General features: G+C 48.5%; 8 protein-coding genes across 8 annotated transcripts; 6 read left to right on the top strand and 2 right to left on the bottom strand.

Moving 5' to 3' along the window:
- Window positions 1-347: 347 nt before the first annotated feature.
- On the top strand, window positions 348-3,128 carry N7457_004732 (protein arginine N-methyltransferase; the record flags this gene model as incomplete). Its single annotated transcript, XM_057175777.1, has 4 exons — window positions 348-464; window positions 524-1,148; window positions 1,229-2,766; window positions 2,847-3,128. The coding sequence occupies 4 exons, from the start codon at window positions 348-350 to the stop codon at window positions 3,126-3,128; spliced, it is 2,562 nt and encodes an 853-aa protein (XP_057032824.1).
- Window positions 3,129-5,289: 2,161 nt separating this feature from the next.
- N7457_004731 (lipase family protein) lies at window positions 5,290-6,322 on the top strand (the record flags this gene model as incomplete). The annotated part of the gene is made up of 3 exons (XM_057175776.1): window positions 5,290-5,368; window positions 5,424-5,592; window positions 5,647-6,322. 3 exons carry the CDS (start codon window positions 5,290-5,292, stop codon window positions 6,320-6,322), a joined length of 924 nt encoding a protein of 307 aa, XP_057032823.1.
- A 535-nt stretch (window positions 6,323-6,857) lies between these two features.
- N7457_004730 (Peptidase S10 serine carboxypeptidase) lies at window positions 6,858-8,892 on the top strand (the record flags this gene model as incomplete). The annotated part of the gene is made up of 7 exons (XM_057175775.1): window positions 6,858-7,069; window positions 7,206-7,242; window positions 7,300-7,440; window positions 7,493-7,692; window positions 7,741-7,799; window positions 7,848-8,415; window positions 8,469-8,892. 7 exons carry the CDS (start codon window positions 6,858-6,860, stop codon window positions 8,890-8,892), a joined length of 1,641 nt encoding a protein of 546 aa, XP_057032822.1.
- A 347-nt stretch (window positions 8,893-9,239) lies between these two features.
- On the bottom strand, window positions 9,240-10,769 carry N7457_004729 (uncharacterized protein; the record flags this gene model as incomplete). The annotated part of the gene is made up of 2 exons (XM_057175774.1): window positions 9,240-10,592; window positions 10,647-10,769. 2 exons carry the CDS (start codon window positions 10,767-10,769, stop codon window positions 9,240-9,242), a joined length of 1,476 nt encoding a protein of 491 aa, XP_057032821.1.
- A 1,758-nt stretch (window positions 10,770-12,527) lies between these two features.
- N7457_004728 (uncharacterized protein) lies at window positions 12,528-13,783 on the top strand (the record flags this gene model as incomplete). The annotated part of the gene is made up of 4 exons (XM_057175773.1): window positions 12,528-12,791; window positions 12,860-13,084; window positions 13,137-13,279; window positions 13,342-13,783. 4 exons carry the CDS (start codon window positions 12,528-12,530, stop codon window positions 13,781-13,783), a joined length of 1,074 nt encoding a protein of 357 aa, XP_057032820.1.
- Window positions 13,784-14,919: 1,136 nt separating this feature from the next.
- N7457_004727 (putative GABA permease) lies at window positions 14,920-16,953 on the top strand (the record flags this gene model as incomplete). Its single annotated transcript, XM_057175772.1, has 8 exons — window positions 14,920-15,039; window positions 15,090-15,160; window positions 15,224-15,247; window positions 15,303-15,392; window positions 15,450-15,532; window positions 15,588-15,985; window positions 16,057-16,386; window positions 16,471-16,953. 8 exons carry the CDS (start codon window positions 14,920-14,922, stop codon window positions 16,951-16,953), a joined length of 1,599 nt encoding a protein of 532 aa, XP_057032819.1.
- Window positions 16,954-17,918: 965 nt separating this feature from the next.
- Window positions 17,919-18,157, top strand: N7457_004726 (uncharacterized protein; the record flags this gene model as incomplete). The annotated part of the gene is made up of 2 exons (XM_057175771.1): window positions 17,919-18,048; window positions 18,099-18,157. 2 exons carry the CDS (start codon window positions 17,919-17,921, stop codon window positions 18,155-18,157), a joined length of 189 nt encoding a protein of 62 aa, XP_057032818.1.
- Window positions 18,158-19,093: 936 nt separating this feature from the next.
- N7457_004725 (uncharacterized protein) lies at window positions 19,094-20,169 on the bottom strand (the record flags this gene model as incomplete). Its single annotated transcript, XM_057175770.1, has 4 exons — window positions 19,094-19,183; window positions 19,243-19,711; window positions 19,764-19,770; window positions 19,827-20,169. The coding sequence occupies 4 exons, from the start codon at window positions 20,167-20,169 to the stop codon at window positions 19,094-19,096; spliced, it is 909 nt and encodes a 302-aa protein (XP_057032817.1).
- Window positions 20,170-22,245: the final 2,076 nt, after the last annotated feature.

The raw sequence follows: 22,245 nt of genomic DNA, 5'->3' as shown, positions 1-22,245 counted from the left end.
AAAGTGGAGAGAATGTTGAAGGGTAAACCCGGCGAGAAGAAGACGCTGAGATAGCGAAGAAAAAAAATGTTAGATAGGAAGGTCAAGCGATCGCCACAGCTGCCTATCAAGCTCACCGCCAACCTATTCTGCCGCGCTCCACAAAGGGATCGAGAATCTTTGGGATTGTTGACGCCCTGTGTGTTTTCGACTAGGCTTCTCTGCGCCGGCAAATCTGAGGCGTGTAGTTTCTTCGGATAGTTCGAGCTGGTCCCAAGTTCATCGGCCGCTTCGGTGCTTGTCAAGCGCATCCGTCCGCATCCCTACCACCAAACCACCCCGCTATTGCGCCAGACTTCTTTGTCAATATGGAGAGCTACAATCCTTCAGATGACCCGGGACCAGCGTTCTGCATTGGCCATCATGAGCACAATAGGCTGGTTACTGTGACGCCTCGGGTCATCCAAAACGTGCATGAGAGCAATGTTTGTGCTTTCTTTTACTCGGTTACATTGCCTTCATGAGTGCTAATTTGATTGCATAGTATGATATGATGACTGTCCCAATTACGACCTCGCATTTCCATTCCCGTGTCCTCGGCTTATTGTCTTCTTATTTGGCCAATCTGCAGTCCCCGACTTATGATCCTGTAGGGACTATGGCGACTACTCAAAACATTCGGCCTCTGGTGGTCCCGTCACTTTCCAAGGCAGACTCATACCTCACTCCGAATGATGCGACCAGCCAGTTGGTTGGAGTGACCAGCAGCTGGATTGATCTATGCTCACCTGACCCGTTAATTGCGGACTTGTCTCGCCAAGTTCTGATGTTGGAGGTTGCGTACGCTGCCTTTTGCGGAATTGGGTATCTTTTGATACCCGGCCCAAAGCTGCATCACGGTGCCTTGCACTCGGAGGGTGTCATTTACTATGCGCGCGCAATTCAAGACGCACTGAACCTCGGCCCCTACATTCAGTTCCACATTTGGCAGCCAATGGTTGATAACCCGGAGCTCGAGCTTGACACAATGGGTGACTTGGCCCCGCTTGCTAGAGCAGAATTCCTGGAGCCAAGTGAGGAGTCTTCGCTCAAAATTGATCCTTTTGGAACTTGGGAAGCCTGGGATTCTATCAGAAAGACCTGCAAATACCATACTAGATTGCTCGTCGGTATGTATCATCCCTTGCTTTCCACGCCGTGATAGGCCATGTGGCTCTAATTTTGAAGCTTGCGCTAATTTGAATTACAGCTCTGACTTTGCCAAAGCAACTGCCATCTATCTTCGTGCAATCCAGATGGCATTCGGAGCCGGTTCATATACTCACGATTGACGCATCCGCGTTCCTAAAGAACCAAAAAGGTTATCCAGTCTTGTCCAAGTCACACCAAGGCTTTATTGCGAAGATGATGCGCCTCCGAACCGTGCCATGGATTATTCTTTGTGGTGTTGGCCCGATCCCGGGACTCGAGAATACCGAAGACCCGGATAGCCACCAAGCTTCGCTGTCTGGATCTGACTACCCTAGTCTGTCACAGGCTGGCAAGAAGCACCATGACCCCACTCCGCACCTCTCTTATGTTCGCAATCTGCAACAACGCCAGCCTGCACGGACAGCAATTGAGAGGTTTGGTGTTGGATACCAGGACTATTTGCAGGCACCTCTGCAGCCTCTCACAGTTAATCTGGAGAGTATCACATATGAAGTGTTTGAAAAAGACCCCATCAAATATGAGTGGTATGAGAAGGCAATTTGCAAGGCCCTGAGGGACTGGGCGGACCAGAAGAAACCCACATCACACCCAGACGGAAAAGTCATCGTGGCAGTTGTGGGAGCTGGTCGTGGGCCCCTTGTCACTCGCGCCCTGAAAGCCAGTGCGGAAGCCGGAGTAGAGATTGATCTCTGGGCCGTAGAGAAGAACCAGAATGCATTTGTGTTGCTACAGCGACACAATGACACCATCTGGGGTGGTAAGGTGACCTTAGTTCAGTCAGACATGCGGAGCTGGAAAGGACCTCGGGTTCGACAGCAGCCCGCTCCGGCTAGTAATGAGCCCGTGGGTGAATCTTTGGGCATTGAGAGCTCATTACTCTCCACATCAAAGGTGGGCGAGAACGACCCAGGTCGACAATCTGAATTTGCTGCGCCCCAAGCCCCGACCATGTGCCACACTCACGTTGATATCATTGTATCGGAGCTGCTGGGCTCATTTGCAGACAATGAGCTTTCTCCGGAATGTCTGGACGGTGTGAACGACGTGATTCATCCCGACCATGGAATTTCCATTCCGGCCTCATATTCGGCGCACTTTACCCCCGTTTCTGCCCCCAAATTGCATGCAGATGTTGTGCACCAGACAGTCTCCAACCCGGCGGCTCCAGAGACTCCATATGTCGTGATGTTGCATGCTATCGACTTCCTTTCGACTACTGATACTCCTGCCAGTGATGCCGCCAGCTCAAACAATGGAAACCGGGCATCCACCCCGTCGGTGTCATTCTCCACTACAGAGTTTGCAACTCCCCTTGTGCAGACCGCCTGGTCTTTCTCTCATCCGAACCGACACATTCCCCCTCAGTCTCCCATGCAGTCGACTGTTTCAAATGCCCACAATGTGCGACAGACACGTCTGGCCTTCCCTTCTCAAAACCGAGGTGTGTGCCACGGGTTGGCTGGCTACTTTGAAACAGTTCTCTACGGCGATATTGAGTTATCCACCAACCCGGTGACCATGGAAGCCAAGAGCGCAGACATGATCAGCTGGTTCCCCATATACTTCCCCTTGAAGGTCAGTTCCCGTAAAAATTCAAATCGCTTTCTCTCTCTCCTTTCAAACCATGATCATACTAATGCCCCTTCCCTTCTCAGACCCCCCTCAGTGTCCCTGAAAATGGCGAGATCGTCGCTACGATGTACCGTCAGACCGATGACCGCAAGGTCTGGTATGAATGGATGGTTGAGGTCTATGCCCTTGAACGCACAGCGGCATCTGCCAAACCCACTCCAATGACTTATTCACAGGCTGGATCTCTTAGCGTGGAGAACTTGAATAAGGAAACCGCTGCAAAGGGCACCCGTGCTGGCTATCGCCGCGTGCGGGTGGGAATGAGTGAGTTGCACTCCAGCATCAAGGATGGATGCTTAATGTAAAAATTATATGCCCAAGATAGTGAGTTCTAGTATGATAACTTTTATATGGTAACTGCGCAACGCGAAGAAACGATATTCAAGAACCCATGCTGGGGTATTTCTGGAGATTTCGTACATATGAATAATCGCACCTTGTAAAAGCCGAGAAGTGCAGGTCAACCGGCACTTTGACGCATTTAAGGATCCCTCCGAGGCCGGGGGCTGCAAACCCCTGCAACACATGGCAGTCGGGCCGAACGGCTCACGCAATAGGGTTGGATCTACGGAGTACAGTCCCTCCGCAAAAGTTTCCGTACGGTCGGGGGTCCACACCCGCGTTTTTCGCGAATAATTACATTTTTGACCCGCGTCTTCTCCCAACCCATGGTTTTTAAAAATTCACCATGGTTCCCAGGACCCCTCTACGTCCTATTAATTCTAATAGGATAAAGGGAAATGAGCTATCTCCCTATCTCCGGGGTCAGATCTTTGGTCAAGCCCAGCTAGGCCTGTCAATCGCGAAAATTGCCCAGCACTTCAGTTTATCCAAATCCACAATTCAGTATACCCTCGAGAAAGAACCTCTCCGACACGAAGGCAATAATCAAAACCGCGTCGGTCGCCCCTCGATTTTATCAGCAGATGACCGTTCTATGGTTATTCGATTGATTCGAAACGATCCCTTTATTACCTATTAAGAAATCCGCGAACAAAGTGGCTTAACTGCTTCCGACGATACCCTTCTTCGAATGGTCAAAGCCTCGGGCTACGGATATTGGAAAGCGAAAAAAAGACTATATTTAAAACCGGAACACGCCGAGCTACGCCTTAATTGGGCTTTGGAGCGACGAAATTGGACGTGGGATGACTAGAAGAAGATTGTTTAGTCCGATGAATGCTCTATTAAAATCGGGAAAGGGAAGCGTTACCGTTAGGTCTTTTTTATCAACCACCGAAATAAAAAATGGAAAAAAGAATATATTACCACATACTCGAAGTCGAAAAATATCTCAATTATGATTTAGGGAGTAATATTCGGTGGTGGTTGCTCCGATTTATTCCAAATGAATCGTGACTCGGAGTCAGCACGCAACGGATACTTAAGGTTCTCGTATCGCGAGGTTCTCGAGGAGAATTTACCCCAAATTTGTATGGATTCGACGCGAATCTTTATGCACGATAATGCTCCAATCCATACTGCGCATATTATTCGTGATTGGTTGTGGGAGAATGGAATTGAGACGATGGTATGGCCGCCGTACTCACCTGATTTGAACCCTATTGAACATGCATGGGCAAAACTTAAAGAAATGATCGACCGCCTTGATCCGGACCTTGATAAATTTGAAGGTCCCAAAGAAGATCTGATTCATCATTTCGAAGAGTTAATTCATGCTGCATGGGCGATGCTAGGCCAGGATTACTTTGATGGGTTGATTTCGAGCATGGGGCGCAGGGTTGAGGCAGTAATTGAGGCAAATGGGTGGTATACTAAATATTAAAAATATAAATTAAATACTATGTCCAATTGCCTATCTAATATATATTTTTATATAATTTTACTATATAAATTGGGGGTATAGTATTTAATTGAAGTTAGCAGGTTCGATTTGCTAAAATCAAAAATGGGAGATATATATTTGATGGGGTGCGGGTCGTACGGAAACTTTTGCGGTAGAACTGTACACGCATCCATGTGATTGTCTTCACGTTTAATAAGGAATGCCCCTTAACAAAATGGGCACAGCATGCAATTTTCATAAAAGCCCCCTTTGCACGCTGACGGACCAGCCCGGAACGAGTCAATCCTCCGATCTGCTCCACCATTGCCAGCTCTGGAACCGAGATGCATTGGCTCACGATGGATCCCCCTCGGCGTCTCCTAGTGATACAATATAAGATCTGATCGGTGCCTTGCCGATCATTGATTGCATTCGGACATTCCTCCGTGATACCCGAGCTGGATAGTGATGAATTTTCTAACCACTGACGATCGCCTATGGAACTATCGGGAATTTTATGCCGTTCACCAATGCAGATATGACTTGTCTCCATAGTGGGAACCCATCGAGAAATTATATGGAGCTGCCACATGCAATCGACGACGGTATAAAGCCGCGGAATCCCGCGGCTGGTGGTATCTCCAGACTCGATCAGGTACCGGCATTGACTCCAAGCCACCATGCGTTTTTCGCTTTTCGCTGCCCTATCGGCAGTGGCTTCGTTGGGTCATGCCCTCCCTAGCCCGGTGCAGCCCCGAGGTATATCACACTTCCTTACCTAACTTTAATTAACACGTCGCTCACACATGGTTAGATATCGCAACTGACACATTGAACCAATTCGACTTTTGGGTCCAGTATGCAGCAGCAACATACTATCTCGATGTCTACACAGCTCAAATAGGACACAAGATTAGTTGCTCCGAAGGCAACTGTCCGGATGTAGAGAAAGCAGGCGCGACTGTATTCTACGATTTCTCCAAGTAAGTAATCTCAATCTATCACCCAGGGTGGCAGTAACGCTTACACACACACAGTGCGACAATAACAGATACCACCGGCTACATCGCAGTAGACAACACCAACGAGGCCGTTGTTCTCGCCTTCCGCGGATCCTACTCCGTGCGTAACTGGATCGCCGACGTCACATTCTTCCACACAAACCCACATCTATGCCATGGCTGCCTCGCCGAACTCGGCTTCTGGACCTCCTGGAAGTTGGTCCGCGACGATATCATGCAGCAGCTGAAGGACGCTTTCTCTCAAAACCCCGGCTACGAGCTGGTGATTGTGGGCCACAGCCTCGGCGCCGCCGTGGCAACTCTCGCTGCTGCCGATCTCCGGGGTAAAGGCTACCCGTCGGCCAAGCTGTATGCTTTTGCCTCGCCTCGCGTGGCAAACAGGGCTTTGGCCGAGCATATCACAGCGCAGGGAAATAACTACCGCTTCACTCATACCAACGACCCGGTCCCTAAGCTGCCTTTGCTGTCTATGGGATATGTGCACATCAGTCCTGAGTATTGGATCACAACACCCGACAATACTACTGTCAGTACCTCCCAGATTGAGCTTATTGAGGGTGATGTATCCTTCAATGGGAATACCGGGACTGGATTGCCGTTACTGTCTCAATTCGAGGCACATCATTGGTACTTCACGCATGTTGATGCTGGGAACGGGGATGATACGCCGTTCAAGATGGTTAAAGCTTGAGCTATTCCAATTAATCTGTGGCATTGATTGATGGCTGGCGCTGGTGGGTATAAATACTATGATCTCTGTGAATATGTACATGGCGTTTAGAAGGAATCTGTACTTAATCTTAACATAATTTACCCTCTGTATTTATGTCAACCAGACAGAAAAGGGGAAGTGACTAAAATCCCAAAAAAGGACGTTTTAAAAGCGAAACAAGGGGTGTTATAAACAAATCGGATGAATACCTGCACTCACCCCAACTTAATCGCCTGATCCCCGAATCCCCGTTAATGCCAACCTTGGAATACTGCATAATTAAGCAATCATAAGCAATTCGGCCACCTCCGATCAGACGACTTTAGCCGGAAGTCCGTCGGATCAAAACAAATCAAGTCGACGATCTTAGCAGTTTCCGGTCCCAGCCTTCCCGTTTGATACTAGCGATATGTATGAGATGCCCCAGTCGAGAGGGGGTGGTGGGTATTAATGATCACCCCCAAGACCTTCTAGGGGAGCAGGGCTCATCTGCATTAGTCCAACGGCTTCCAAAATGGTGCTCTGGACGACAATTTCACTGGCAGTGTGGGCTCCATTTGTCACGGCCCAGTTTGTGCCTGCACCAACTGACCTGATCACGAAGAAGGGACATGCCGGTGTTAATGTTCGATATAAGGAGGTGCCTGCCGGAATCTGTGAACAGGATCCTAATGTGAAGAGTTATTCTGGTTATGCTGATGTTGGCGAGGACCAGCACATCTTCTGGTGAGATGCCAATTCCGATACAGACTGGCCAGCAGCAGCATAATGTATTGAATTCCAATACTTGGTGCAACCACAACGTTGCATGAATGCTTTTCATTTTGTACATGCTTTGGAATAGGCAGGCTGACTGGAATAGGTGGTTTTTCGAGGCTAGAAATGGCGATCCGAAAGATGTATGTTAGAACATCATTGAAGGCCTCCTACAATTAACGATAATCTAATATAACTAGGCGCCACTGACAGTCTGGATCAATGGAAGGCCAGGCTCATCTTCGATGATTGGCTTGTTCCAGGAACTTGGCCCTTGTGGAGTTGACCATGATGGTAATGTATACAACAACCCTTATTCATGGAGCAACGTGAGCAATATGGTAGGTTATTGCCCTATCCCTGCTACCATGAACTTAGCTCAAATGTTATTAGCTCTTTGTTGACCAGCCTGCGACGGTTGGATTATCGTATTCAGTGCCCATCCCAGGTTACGAGGATGATGACGGAAACATTATCCAACTGCCCAGCGAGGAATGCCCTGACTATGCCCAGAAGCACGAAACATGTGGCACGTACTCTAAGCCGGACATTGCGCTAGTTCCCAATACAACCGCCAGCGCAGCTCCAAACATGTAGAAGACTCTCCAAGGCTTCATGGGTGCTTTCCCGAAGTACTCTAGGAATGGCTTCAATTTCGCCACAGAGAGCTATGGCGGTCACTATGGTCCTATCTTCAATGGTCAGTATTGATCAGCTCATAGATGGGATGAAAGCTAATCCCACACAGAGTATTTCGTGGAGCAGAACAAGAAAAGGATTCACAATGCTGTCAAAATTGATCTTGAGAACATTCTTATTGGAAACGGATGGTTTGATCCACTGATCCAGTACCAATCATACTACAACTTCTCCATCTTCCCAGGGAACTCATATGATTACAATCCATACAACGACTCCGTCAAAGCAGAATGGTATAACAACCTCTACGGAGAAGGAAACTGCCTTGATCAAACCCAGGAGTGCTATACCACTGGCCGAAACGACATCTGCTTCGCGGCCGACAATTTTTGCGCTTCAAAAGTCGAATCACTTTACGGTATCTATTCCGGACGAGATGAGTACGATGTGCGCGAATTGACACCCGACCCCTTCCCATACACCTTCTATGTGGATTATCTCAACACTCCCAAAGTACAAGCTGCTATCGGCGCGTATCAAAACTTCTCGGAATACTCTATAACTGTGGGCAACGCCTTTTGGAACACAGGTGATGATGATCGTGAGTCCGGAACCATCGAGGCCGTGAGGAAGTTGCTGGATGCTGGTGTACAGGTTTCTCTTTATTTCGGAGATGCGTAAGTCATCCCGCATTAGAAGTTACTGTATCTCCATTAATTTGAATCTCCAGTGACTACAACTGCAACTGGCTTGGGGGGCAAGTCGTCGCGGAGGAGATCAACGCCCGAGGCTACGAGCATGCTGGATTTGTCAACATCACCTCCTCGGACGGTATTGTTCATGGACAAGTTCGTCAAAGCGACTTGTTTAGCTTTGTGCGTGTCTACGAGTCCGGTCACGAAGTGCCTTTCTACCAGCCCTTGGTGTCGCTAGAAATGTTCGAGAGAATTCTGCTGAGAAAGGACATCGCGACTGGCAAAAAACATGTGAGGCCACACGGTGGATATCGGACGGTAGGAACTCCCACAAGTGACTACCGAGAGGGCAATAGTACAATTGTTCTCACGATCCTGGATGACAATGCTACCTACAACACCACCCTTAATGGACCTAACCCGTCTAGTTCAACCAAGTTGCGAAGACAGGGTATGTGAGAGAGGTAATGGGATGTACGCTAGTTAGGTATTGGACCGTATAAGTCTTTACATCTAATCCATGAGAGTTTGATTTTCATCTGCGAGCAAGTGGTTGTGGTCAATTCATCTGTGGCGGATTCAAATCAACGCCTGCAGGTTTCTGAGCCAATTCCCGATCCAAATATGCAAAAAACCAAAAAAGGCAAAAAAGGCAAAAGCAAGTAACACCGTGAAAACATCCGTCGTAAACATTGTAAACAACCAAAAGCAACTGCACTCCCCTGCGCCAATCCATGCTGTCATCGAATAAAGTCATCTCTCATCTCATTTTCGGAGCAAGTGAACGTAAAGGTGTAAGGGGGTTTCTACTTGAAGTAGCCAAAGTCAAGTGCTTTCGGAATTTTGATGATGACCAAAGCCCGCCTCTTCTTTGGGGGAGTCCTAGCACGTAGTTCGAAGAAAAAGTTGATCTTTCGGCGCTTCAGGATACGGCCGGCACCGTCACATGGGGAGTCATCTTTGGCCTTCCGCTTAACACCGGTGACGATACTAGTAGGGAAAACCGTAGACTGCCTCCAAATTGGTATAGATCTGTCGCTGAGCTCCCAGAGAAAGTTAATCCTGTGGCGTTTGATGAGACGGCTGGAATCATCGAACGGGAAGTCATCATCGGCCTTGCGCTTAACTCCAGCGACGGTACTAGTAGGGAAAGCCGTAGACTGCTTCCGAATCGGTATCAATCTATTGCTGAGCGCCCAGAGGAAATTGATCTTCTGGCGTTTGATAAGACGGCTGGAATCACCGCATGGGAAGTCATCATTGGCCTTGCGCTTAATACCGGCGACGGGGAGAGTAGGGAAAACTGCAGACTGGTTCAGAATCGGTGTAGATCTTTCACTGAGCTCCCAGAGGAAGTTGATTCTCTGGCGTTTGATGAGACGGGTGGAATCATCGCACGAGAAGCCATCTTTGCGCTTAACACCGGCGATGGGAAGAGTAGGGAAAACTGCAGACTGCCTCGGAATCTGTGTAGATCTTTCACTGAGCCCCCAGAGGAAGTTGATCCTCTGGCGTTTGATAAGACGACTGGAATCATCATACGAGAAGCCATCCTTGCGCTTAACACCGGCGATGGGAATAGTAGGGAGAACTGCAGACTGCTTTCGAATCGGTGTAGATCTGTCACTGAGCTCCCAGAGGAAGTTGATCCTCTGGCGTTTGATGTGACGGCTGGAATCATCGCAGGAGAAGTCATCGTCTGCCTTGCGCTTGAAACCGGCGACGGAAATAGTAGGAATAGGCGCAGACCGCTTTAGAATGGGAGTGGATTTAGGGTGCGGCTCGCAGGGGACGTTGACCCTGCGGCGTTTGGCGGGACGGCTGAGCTCTTCGCACGGGGATTCATCTTCGGCCTTGCGCTTGGAGCCAGAATTGAGGATACTAGTAGGAATGAGGGAAGACTGCTTCCGAATCGGTATCGATGTAGGGTGCAGCTCCCAAAAGAGGTTGGTCTTACGGCGTTTACTCGGATGGCTGGAATCCTTGTACGGGGAGTAATCGTCCTTGCGGGGAGGGCTAGTCTTAGGGGTGCAAGGAGGAGCAACTGTGGACGTCTCTTCATCAACGGGTATCGAAAGATCATGTTCGACTGTCAAGTAGTTAGCATTGAAAGATTGATACGTTATGCTAGTGATCCGACCATAGTGCTCGCTTTCAAACTAATGGATAGATGCTGTTAGCTTGAGACGATGATGCAGAACTATGAGGCTTACAGTCTCATCAAGGGAAAGGCTGCTCAAGGACAGTAGACTAGCTTCATCGTCGCTCATATCCGCCATCTTAGTGGGACCGTCGTTCTTTGCTACGAGCGGAGGGTCCCCAACAGATGAAGACATGGTGTTGAATGGAGATACTTCTTGGGATAGGTTATCCGAAGGTTGGACTAAAATATTGATGGATGAGAGATGAAGCAAGAGAAAGAGAGGAAGAAGGAGAGGAAGAATGAGAGGAAGAAGGAGAGGAAGAAGGAGAGGAAGAAGAGAGAGAGAGAGAGGTAGATTTAGCAAGCAGAGGGTGAGAGTCTTCGCTCTGATATCAAGTCGCCTACGAAATGACTGACATGGCATGCTTCCCTTCCTATCGAACGTAGCCTTTCACTCGAGAAAGCGACATCAACCATTGTAATGTTGAGCAGACTCACTCAATAGATTACACTAGCTGCTGTCTACGCATGATGATACTGTTCTCGCAGAGCTACTTTGAGTCTGGGATGCGCACAGATCCGCTGTATGGAGATGGCATATTGCCAGTCGTACACTCAGGTCAACCTGATGGTAATGTTCGAGCTAACAGGCACTATCAAATGTGCAAATTGCGCAAAGCCCGTCGTTTTTGGGAAGGGAGGAGCCAATGGAGGAAGGCTTATATCCAGCGGTTGTCTGTTGTGACCGAAAAGCTGTTATCATAACCGGGTTTGTTCATTTTTGGGGAGGTCATTATAGCTGCGGAGGATGATGAAGCTTTAGTCAGAGGGCAAAATCGGCATAAGAGCGTGTTCAATGGCTCAAAACCATCTAGGTAGAGATGTAGTCAGTCTTGAGTAACAAGATTTAGACAGGGGTCAAGTAACTATGTTGTACGTCCTACGGAGTATATAGTACTAAGATGATTGGCTCAAGAGATAAAGCGGCAATGTGAATTCGGTAACCAGGTCTATAAGCCGGTAGTGCCTGGAGAGGATCTCTGACCAGAGGCCGAAATTGAAAAACACGCACTCCAGATAGGGTTAGCGGCTAGCCTATATAATCTGATCACATGACGAGCTGTTGCTGTTAGAGTCTTTGCTGCGCCTCGGCTACTAGATGATACCTTATTCATATGGTTGCTGCTTGAATGGAACCCCTAGAAGATGGATAACAAAAAGAATGGAAAGCATTACCGAGTTTTCTCAAACTCAGGCCAAGTTGAGGTAAATCGATCAGCGAAACCATACCTACATGTAGATATTGCGCGTGGCGGGTGAAGGATTGCTGAGCATCAAAAATTCAATAGCGCATGTGAACGTGCCTTAGTGAAGGTAAAATAAAATCTAATCGTCAATGAGGGTGCAATAAACAATGCTGACAGGTCAACATATGTATGATCAAATAGGGCCAATATCCGAGAGTTCTAGAAAAGACTATGTGGCAATCAGCATTCGTACAAATTTGTCATGCTATACTGCGTAATAACCCAGGCACGCTTCCCTAGGGATTAAGGGCTACAAAATTGCGCAACGATAGCGTGTGTTGTGCAAATCAAATGAACTGCGATCGCTTCAGCACCTAAGTGGAGATACACCTGGCTTCAAACGAATGGCAGGGCGTTAACGCCCCCAAACTATGTATTGCATACCCCTGCAACTGTAATCTCCCTGATTTTCGTCGTAAGATTTGTGATTAACTCGATACGGAGTATGCATTCCGTGGCGCACGGCCAATCATGTTTCAGATGGCATTCCGTTGCAGCCCACGGACATGGTCGCTGCAGACAACTTTTGAGCTGAGGGAACCTAAACGCCTTGTTAATAATGATGCTGAGGCCGTTCTGAAAGTCGTACGCCACATGATGTTGAGCTTCTTTCTTTTGTGACCCTTTCGATTTCTGTGGCCGCTATGCATCCGGAATTGAAAAATACCTGGACTCCCGCAGTCAATGTCCTTACCTGGTTTATGCTGGTGACAGCTATTCTGAGTGTCTTGACTCGTCTGGGAACAAAGTACTTCATCTTTCGAAAATGGACATTCGACGATGGCCTCGCCGCCGCATCACTGGTTTTCTGCATCGCGCAGTCAATTGCGGTCTCGGCAGCAACAGCAAATGGATTTGGACAGCATCGTAATATGTTGTCGGATCCCAAGCTTGATATCATCATGAAGGTATGAATCTGACAAGGCATTTCGTTATCGTCCAGAGGAGATGTTTCTAATCGGACGAGTGACTTTAGGCCGAGTACGCCTCAACGATTCTCTTCATCGCCAGCATTTGCTTCTCTAAACTATCTCTCTTGGTCTTCATTCGCAACTTGACACCGGCAACCATGGATCGCCGTGTTGCTCTCGTACTCGGAATATTGATCGCGCTATGGGGTGTGGTGAGCATCTTCACGGCTGCCTTTCAATGCCATTTACCAGAAACATGGAATTATCTACACGGGAGTTGCTTCGATCGGGTATGTCGCCACATTGCCTATTCACGAAGAGAAATGACTAATTACGTATTAGGCTGCGTGGTGGAACTACCTCGGCATCACTAATATCTTGTCTGAGGCTGGGATAATGGGCCAAGCGCTTCTGGTTATTATCCGCATCCAGACTGATTTTGGCAGGAAAGCAGGTTTGTCAAGCGTGTTCTTGATCCGAATCGTGTATGTATCTCACGATCCTCACTTCATCTAATGCATCTTACTAACATGAGATATGCGACCAGTGTAATTATCGCGATCATTTGCCAGCTCGCTTACGCCAGTCAAACTAAATCCTCGACCGATTTTACCTTCGATACTTGGATTGTCGCGGTCTCAACGCAGATGGCTCAGGCTTTAAGCATTGTTACCGCCTGTTCGCCGCAATTCAAGCCGTTCCTGGATAACCTACGATCATCGGGAATGAGTCTTGGCCTGACCAGCTCCAACGGTTACGGCAGCAAGCACAAGACATATGGCTTGAGTACCTTCAAGGCCTCCCGGCGTACTCAGAACACTCAAAACACTCAAAGTGATACTCACGAACTAGTCCCCATGGCCCACGACGGGACCCACCGCGCACTGGTTACATCGGGTCCAGAGGACGACACGGAAAGCCAATCCAGTCGCTCCAATATCATTGTGGAGACAAGAACGTGGACTGTGACCGAAGGATTGCGGGATTGATATATAAGAATGCGATGATAACCGTGATGAGCTCCTATTGCAGCTAGACGGTATTATACAGTGTTTCAACCCACTTGCCACTTCCATACATAATGTAACCCAAACACCGAAGAGATTTTGGAACTAGACAAGGATCTTGAACCTTAACCTTCACTGAGATATATTTAAATTAACATTGGTCTTACGATGAAATTCAATTTCGCATTCGTATCTGAGGGTTTCATTCGACCGACCAGGTACCTAGGTACCTAGGTAGGCACATGTACGGCGTAGGAAAAGCCAAGATGGCAGGATGACCAAAAAAGGTTTTTAAGGTTCCATCCAACCGTGGAACTTTGAAAGGTTCCAGTCCGGAGTGACCAACTGAAACCCAAAGCGGTGAAACTGGAATGCGCCAGCTGAAGGGGAAGTAATTATGAAACCTAGGGGGGGGGGGCTTGGGATATTTGAATAAGTCTGATCATATCGGGGCACGAGATGCGAAAACTGGGTCAGATAACAGCTCGATTGAACGTACCACATATGTATTTGACATTGGCCAGAGATTACAGGTTTATCAATCTAGATTCCGACAAATTATAAGCCCTACAGACCATATCGTGCAACCCACAGTAATATACAAGCCCAGTAACAAAGGCATTTGAAGTGTACTCCGTACGGAGTACGGAATAATTGATTAACCTCTAAATCCTGCCCCACTACGCTAACGGGACGCTTAGGACTTAAGTTGCAATTGGCGCTGGGCCTGGGCTCGCACGCGCGGGACGCCCACGCCACCAATAGTTAGCGTTCAGTGAACAATCAGCTTGTCATGGATCGAACGGAGTGCTCTTCCAGAACGTCCTAGGTTACTTCGCTTCGGAGATTGTCGCAACCGCGCAAAATATTCATGTTTAACGCCACGCCTCGGAGATGTCCTGATTTGTTGCTACAACAGAGTTCATCATCCCTGTCCATGCATTAGTGCGCACATATCTATGCCGTCCCAACCTCATGCGACAATGTTCAGAATTGATTACGCTAGTGGCAGATAATTTCCCCCTCAAGCTGGTGCGACAAAAGGCCAGGGTCTTCTCCCTTGACATACATATTGGTTTTGCCTTTGTTCTTTTGCTGTCGGCAATCACACGTTCGTTATGCCGTCACAATATTCGAAACAAATGTCTTCAACAGCCGATAAGGAGATCGGCGAGATCTCAAGGAAGGAAATTGATGATGCTGACCTGGCACGCATGGGAAAGCGTCCTGTCTTAAAGGTAAGTGATCTGTGATGCATATATTTTGCGATCGGGAATAACCAAAACAGCGCAACTTTGGATTGATGTCCATGCTGGGTTTCAGTTGCACTATTCTGATTACCTGGGAGGGCATTGTCGTGTGAGTTTCTCTGACTGCAAACACAAAACTTTGTCTCGAACATTGGCTAACAATCGGGCAAAGGCTTTTCTTGCAAGCATATCAAAAGTAAGATACAATGACGAATGTCGATGCTCGACATTAACTAACCAGGGTCACACAGTGGAGGTCCCGCTGGAGCAGTATACGGATATATCTTTGTTTGGGCTGGTGTCGCGGGAACCTTTGTGCTTCTCTCCGAGCTGGCATCAATGTATGGAACTATATCTATCTCTGCCATGTCTCACTATGATGGCTAACCAGAAAATAGGGCACCAACGTCTGGCGGACAATACCATTGGACTTCCATGCTGGCTCCGCAATCGTGCATGAAACTCATGAGCTACTTAACAGGTCAGTGAACGTTCTCTCAGGAATGACGGGGCACTGGAACTAATACCAAACACAGGCTGGTTGACTGTCATTGGATGGCAGGCCACGTTCGCAACCTCATGCTATCTGGTTGGCACGCTGATTCAGGGCTTGGTCGTCCTCACAAATAGTACATATGAGCCTAAGAACTGGCATGGAACCCTCATATTCTGGGCAGTCGTGGTATTTTCTGTTGCCATCAACAGTGTCGGAGGAAAGGTTCTGCCTCGATTTGAGGGCATGATTTTGGTTCTTCATATTCTTGGTTTCTTCGCAATTCTGATTCCCTTGACCTATATGGCCGACCATGGAAATAGCAAGGAGGTTTTCACTCAGTTCCTCAACCTGGGAGGATTCCCATCTCAAGGACTATCCTTCTTTGTCGGAATTGCGGGATGTATCTTTGCATTTGCCGGTGGTGATGCCGCAGTCCATGTGAGTCTCTTCACTCTCCTTCAACTGATCAAACATCTGGACTGAGACTAACGCCCACCTTTAATCTCTAGATGTCCGAGGAAATCACCAATGCCGCAGTTGCAGTTCCCACCTCAATCATGCTCAGTGTCCTGATCAACGGAACATTGGGCTTTGGCATGCTTATCGCCATGCTGTTCTGCAGCGGTGATCTTGAAGCAGCCCTTGCGTCACCCACTGGGTACCCTTTCATCGCCATTTTCCAGCAAGCGACAGGGTCCGTAGCCGGTACCGCTGTGATGGGATCAATCATTACTACCATGGGTACCACTACCTCGGTGGGAATGTTGGCGTCTACCTCCCGCCAGTTCTGGTCCTTTGCCAGAGATCGCGGTATTCCCGGCTGGCGAGTTTGGAGCAAGGTATGTTGTTCTTTTCTTTTTCTTACCCCAGAGAGCAAAGTATTGCTTAGAATTTCTGAGCTAACCTGGTGCGAATTCAAATAGGTCACCGAAACCTCCGCCATCCCCTTATACTCCGTGCTAGTCACATCTGTCATCGCCTGTCTACTCGCACTCATCAACATCGGCTCACCGGTCGCCTTTAACGACCTTGTCTCAATGTCGATCTCCGGGCTCTATCTCTCATACATGGTAGTTGGTGTCCTTCTTCTCTGGCGCCGTTGCACGGGTGGGATCAGCAATGCCCGTGGCAACGATTCCGAAGTCGTCAACACCGCCGGTGCGAAGCTCGTCTGGGGTCCTTTCCATGTCCCCGGTATCTGGGGTATCCTGATCAACGCTTGGGCCTTGATTTACATGACGATTGCTGTCTTCTTCACCTTCTGGCCGACTTCCTGGAAGGTGACAGTCGAGACCATGAACTTTAGTGTCGTTGGAACCATGGGTACCGTCATCCTCAGTCTGGTTTACTATTATATCCGTGCGAGAAAGGTCTACCAGGGACCTATCATGGAGCACACCTTGTGAAATATCCCCGACATACTGGGATAACTTTGGTGATTGGAGAAATTCAATGTAATTATTTTGTACATTTGCCGAGGATCACTCGCTTCTTCGGCTGTTCGGGCTGATGTATACATAGATAATAGCTCATTATGAGTTTCCTACTTGTGAATAAAAAAGGAACGATTTATAATGCTTCAACTCCTACGCATCTAAATTTCAATTGTGATCAAATTACTGAGTTGAGCCACCGGACTATAACCTCCCAAAGGACAAGGCCTACCAGGGAAATGAAGGAATGAGATCGACGACCACGCTTTTCGGCAGTCGGCCGAAACTCTGAAATAAGGAACAACGTATGGCCAGGTCTTTAAATAGACTCCTGCATCCTACTTCGGATTTAATGCATCTTTGCGGGTGATCGACCTCGGCCAGTTTTCCGGCCCGCGCACGGGGCCTTTGACTGCTATCACCGGAAATTCCGATACGAAGATGCCAAACTTGTATGATTCGCCCTGCGCAGGCAAGCAAATAAGATGCTTTGTAGGTGGCCTAGGAGACTACCTTCACCACCCAACAGTAAGGCAGAGACCCTGGCCTACCTCCAGGGACTCGATCCCACTGATTTCGAGGAGCTACACTGGGTGAAAGAGTTATATTCTAGGATCTGTACCCGGTAACAGCCCCTCACTCGCTCCCTCCTACCTTTCCTTTCCACCCAAACCACGCTCTTTAACTCCCAACACCCACAGGCAATCACCGATTGGGCTCCGGCCCCACGAGCCCAGGCCGACAGGGCCACGACTGAGCGCAGCCGAGGCGCGAGGCGCAGGCACCACACTGCGTCTGCACATAACCTGCATTCATCTTATAGGTCGGAGAAGGACAGACAGCAAACTGGTATTTCAAATACGGTCATCACGAAGAAGTTGCTTTCCATGACTGAAATGTTGTACATAACTCCATAGCTTAGCACATCCCAATATCCCATGGGAGTCCGCAGGAACACGGGCTACGCCCATGTCCCGCCGGACGTCAAACACTACTACTACGACGACGAAAACAATGACAACGACGACGACGACCTCGTCTGGTCTGGTACCAGGGTGAAATACCACGGTCAATCGCTTTCCTGCGGCATGCTTTCCTCTTTAATGGACGTATATTAGACAGCAGCGCCAGCGCACAGAGCGAGGCAGGAATGGCACAGATGTTGGGTCGCATATAACTTATACAAACCATGCATCTCCGAAGTCCAAGCATAGATCAAACCCTACCTAAATGGCATCCAGGACAAATACAGCCTCCTCACGCAGCGAAAAGCGGTGAGATCTATCCAGGTAGTTCCCCCCAAAAGGCATGTAACACAGGTTTAACGGGTCACGATGACGAGTCTCTTATCCCGCCCGCTCCTGGTCAAAAAGGGGATTTATCCCGAGTCATGAGTTCAGGAAGCGGTGTACCAAGAATTCAAGTAGCTTCGTAAGCGCCGTTGGATGGCGCACGCTGTCGTTTCGCCTTATTGCGTGTTCTAGGCAGCCCAGCCACCACAATCAGCCACGCGCAAGGGATATACGAACCGGCGCTTGGGGGAAAACGAGGTCATTAAGGCTTATCATGTGATAGCACCAATTCCATGGCTGCGGAATTCCCGTTTGTAGATCCGGGATACGTTAATCGATCCACCTGCAAGGCTATGAGACTTGCAGAATATTTAAAAGGATATATTGGGTGGATTCACGCGTGGTGCAGGATTTAGAGTACAAGATACACTGAATTATATGGAAATCGTACTCCGTAATTAATTATGGGATGTTTCAGTCTAGATTCAAGGGTATCGTAAAATGATTAATCGTAGCAGGAAACAGCAGAGAAAAACAGAATAAAAGCGCAAATTCTGTATGAGGAGGTAATTCGAAGTTCTGGCCGATCCTCTCAAGGCGGGGATCTGTCTTGAATAGTATATTGCTGTGGTATCATGTCAGGGATGAAGGAAAGGAAGTGAATAAAAGCCCAAAAACGGAACTCCAGGTATCAAACAGTCGTGATTTTTCAATGAGTAGAGAGGTGGAAAACAATTAAAAACGAACATGGAAACGAAAAACGAAAGCGCCGAGGGAATCGAGGAAGTGTAAGTGGTTGCATCAATAGCCAGTACGAGAACTCATTGGTTGCTGGATGGGTGGATCATCTGTGGTGCATTATCGTACTGTAGACTGTAGTTAGGAGGCCATGAATAAAGCGGTAGTTGGTCCTGGAGTCATCGTCAGTATCGAAGGTAGTACTAGGAACAATTTCTCGGTCTCCGCTTACTGGGCTCTCGGTCTTTGTCAAAGTCGGATCGATGTCCAGCTCTGGGCTCCAGATTGTAGGGTTCATCTGCGAATGGCTTGAAGAAAATGCCTCGGGCTTCAGGATGCTGCGGAGATATTCGTCGATAGCTGTGACCATCTCCACCGGCATGCCCGATGTAGGATACTGGGGGCTCGTAAATGAGTCGCCCGGAATAGGCGAATTGCAGATCTCGTTCGTATAGGAGTAGGGGGATGAGTGGTCGTCAATGGATGCAGAGGACTGGCTCTGACCGCTGGAGCAGTGGGAATACGAGATTGATGAATCCATGCTTCCCCATACCTCATAATAATCGTTGGTGGTGGCCGGCTCAAACTGCACAGAAGACGTAATGATGGGCTGCGACTGCGCTTGTTGTTCTAGACTCGAGCGGCGAGATGATGTGTCGCTTTTTGCGTATATTCTGGTGTCCTTTGCTGCTGAAGCGGCACTTGTGTATGGGTTAGTTTGCGGTCACTGCCTCGGTTTTTGGGAACACTCACTGTCGGCCTAAATGCTGAGTCAAATAATCCGGGCGATGGAATGATTTCGTACATCCTTCATACGAGCAATGATATTGCTTTTTCGGCTCATGACTGAGTTCGTGTCGCCGACGATGTTCCGCTCGGGTGAAAACCTACGCAACGTTGATGAGCGAGATGATTCATCGACAAGTCTCCGGGGGTAGCTTACTTTCGTACAGCCAGGGCGCTCGCATGCATGGACTCGCTTTCCCTTCATAGCTTTGCTAACCCGGCGCGTATTTGTTCGAGCGTTCGTGCTGGAATCGATATACCTCTGCGTTTGGCCGATGTTGTTGCTCATTGTTGAATGTCCAGGTGTAGCATATTGAGAATCGAAGGATGACATATCCGCGGCGACACAGGGGTTATTGAATGAGATAGACATGTGGTAGGGGTGTCGAGAATATAGAGGTCAGAGTTGCTGCGGCTCAAAAAGGCCATGCGGGACTAAGTTACACGACGTCTGACGTTGTGAAAGGCACACAAGCTCGAGTGTGGAAAGGACGACAGGAAAGATTGAATGAGTGGAAAATAAAAGCAACCGGGGAAGGGAATTTAATGGCTTTAATTAAAGTCAAGAGCTCTATGGGTGGGGATGTATTTCTGACGGTCTCGGTTGTATCTTGAAATGCTCAACCTCTGACAATGCACCAGTTGCCTACTTATATGCACCTTACTCTGTACAGTTCCCAGGTGGGCTCTGTAATTAATGATAACATAACCATGACCAAAGAGTTAATCGAAAAACGCCTGAAATGGTCCCAAAAACGCCTAGTGATTTTAATTTTAGCTAACAGGGATGTGTCGGGCCAAAAGCAAATAGCGCGGCGTTCGGTGATTTTCCAACAATAATGGGGATCTTCTCTCCCCAGCAGTCGATCAGAGCCTCAGCCTCCTAGATCAGTTGCCCACGTAGCCCGGTTCCATCAATGTATACTGACGAGAGGGTCTCTTATTGGGCCTGGAAACGCCCCGCTGGGTGTTTATGGGTCAAGGCATTTCAAGGCTGTCGTTTGCGATGTCTTCGAATCTTGGGTACTGTGTGAGGGTTTTGTCTTCCTGCGAATAAAGATTCATTGGGAAACACAAACGAGATCCCGCTCCACAGTACGGAGCAGTACTCCGTCCAGAGATCCAAGAACGAGTTCCGTTTCAACGGTGGGGCGATCCGTAGCCCTGGCCGTGGATTTGATGCCGATCCAATGGTTGCATCACTAAGGGGCGCATTTGTAACCTCTAATTACCACAATAGGCCTGAGTAGTCCCCTCCATTTGGTGAAGAACGTTAGCCTGTGTGATTATTTTTGGCAGGAACTGCACGTGGGCCATTGCGGTGTAGGGGGAGTGGTATGATGTGTGACAACAAGGCTGAGTCGGAGCGTAAAAAGAAATACCCAACAGCCATAGATGTCTATGATTGGCCCGAGGGACGCACTCAGGCTAGCACACAAGGAGGGCGCGGGTTTACACATTCCCAGGTTCGATCTGCACCCGAATGGTTGATCTGCGGCTGCCGTCAAGTCAGGTCGTTGCTAAAGAGGCTCAACACACCCGGGCTTGGTCCACTCACCTGCTTGGCGTCGACGATGCATATACGCGAGGCCCGACCGACAAATCAAGTCTCTGGCCTCTATCCCGTCCCCACGGGTGACCGAGCTTGGACAATCGGGTGCTAGAATCATTCCATTGGAGGACATGCCCTTGTGTCTTTATTTCTGCACAACAGGCGCAGAGCCCGGGCACATTTCGCATGGATCATATCTTGGCTTTCACCTGCTTCTGATATCTATTTGTTGTACGGAGTACATCCAATTGCTAGGAAACCTGAATAACAGACGATATTCAGTAATGTCGCTTAACCCAGACTCGTGGGAATCGAACCTGGAGTGTTACATTGGCCACAGAACCGGAACGTTGGTACGTGGGGGCCAAATACAATATCGAGGCCTGTTGATCCCTGCAAGAAAAATATTTCGCGCACGACGTAGTGTTCTGCTACGTAGGGAGCATTCCCCCGGCCGTTCTATAGCATGAGTCATCAGCAATCCGAAATATTACTCGCTGTAGGTATTTGGAATTGTGAATCTGTGAATTTGTTTCTTTTTTTTCTTTTTCCCTCGTTCCTTGCCAATTTTAGTGATCCACTTCCCCATCTGAGGTTTCAAGCAGTGGTCAATGCTGCGTACCTTTACTCCGTACTCCGTACTCCGTATCCGTAGGTTGATCCTCATTATACTTGCTTTCAGAAGGTTCAGTCGCCCTGTTGAAACCCGTTAAATGTGTAGGTTAAGGGCAACGGCCTCTTGATCTGTACGGGGATCGTATATTGTTGTTTGCGACCATGATACCTGGGTGGTATCCTCATAACCGAGTTAGATTGACGGCTGAAGCATAGAAGAGCCTAAAACCCGAAAAAAGCCGCTGCACACACCCCAGGTTAGGGAATGAAGCCCTGTGTCTG

Source organism: Penicillium paradoxum, assembly GCF_028828445.1.
Source record: "Penicillium paradoxum strain IBT 22861 chromosome Unknown utg000004l_segment0_segment0, whole genome shotgun sequence".
Classification (NCBI taxonomy): Eukaryota; Fungi; Ascomycota; class Eurotiomycetes; order Eurotiales; family Aspergillaceae; genus Penicillium; species Penicillium paradoxum.
This window is presented reverse-complemented; position numbering and strand designations above follow the sequence as displayed.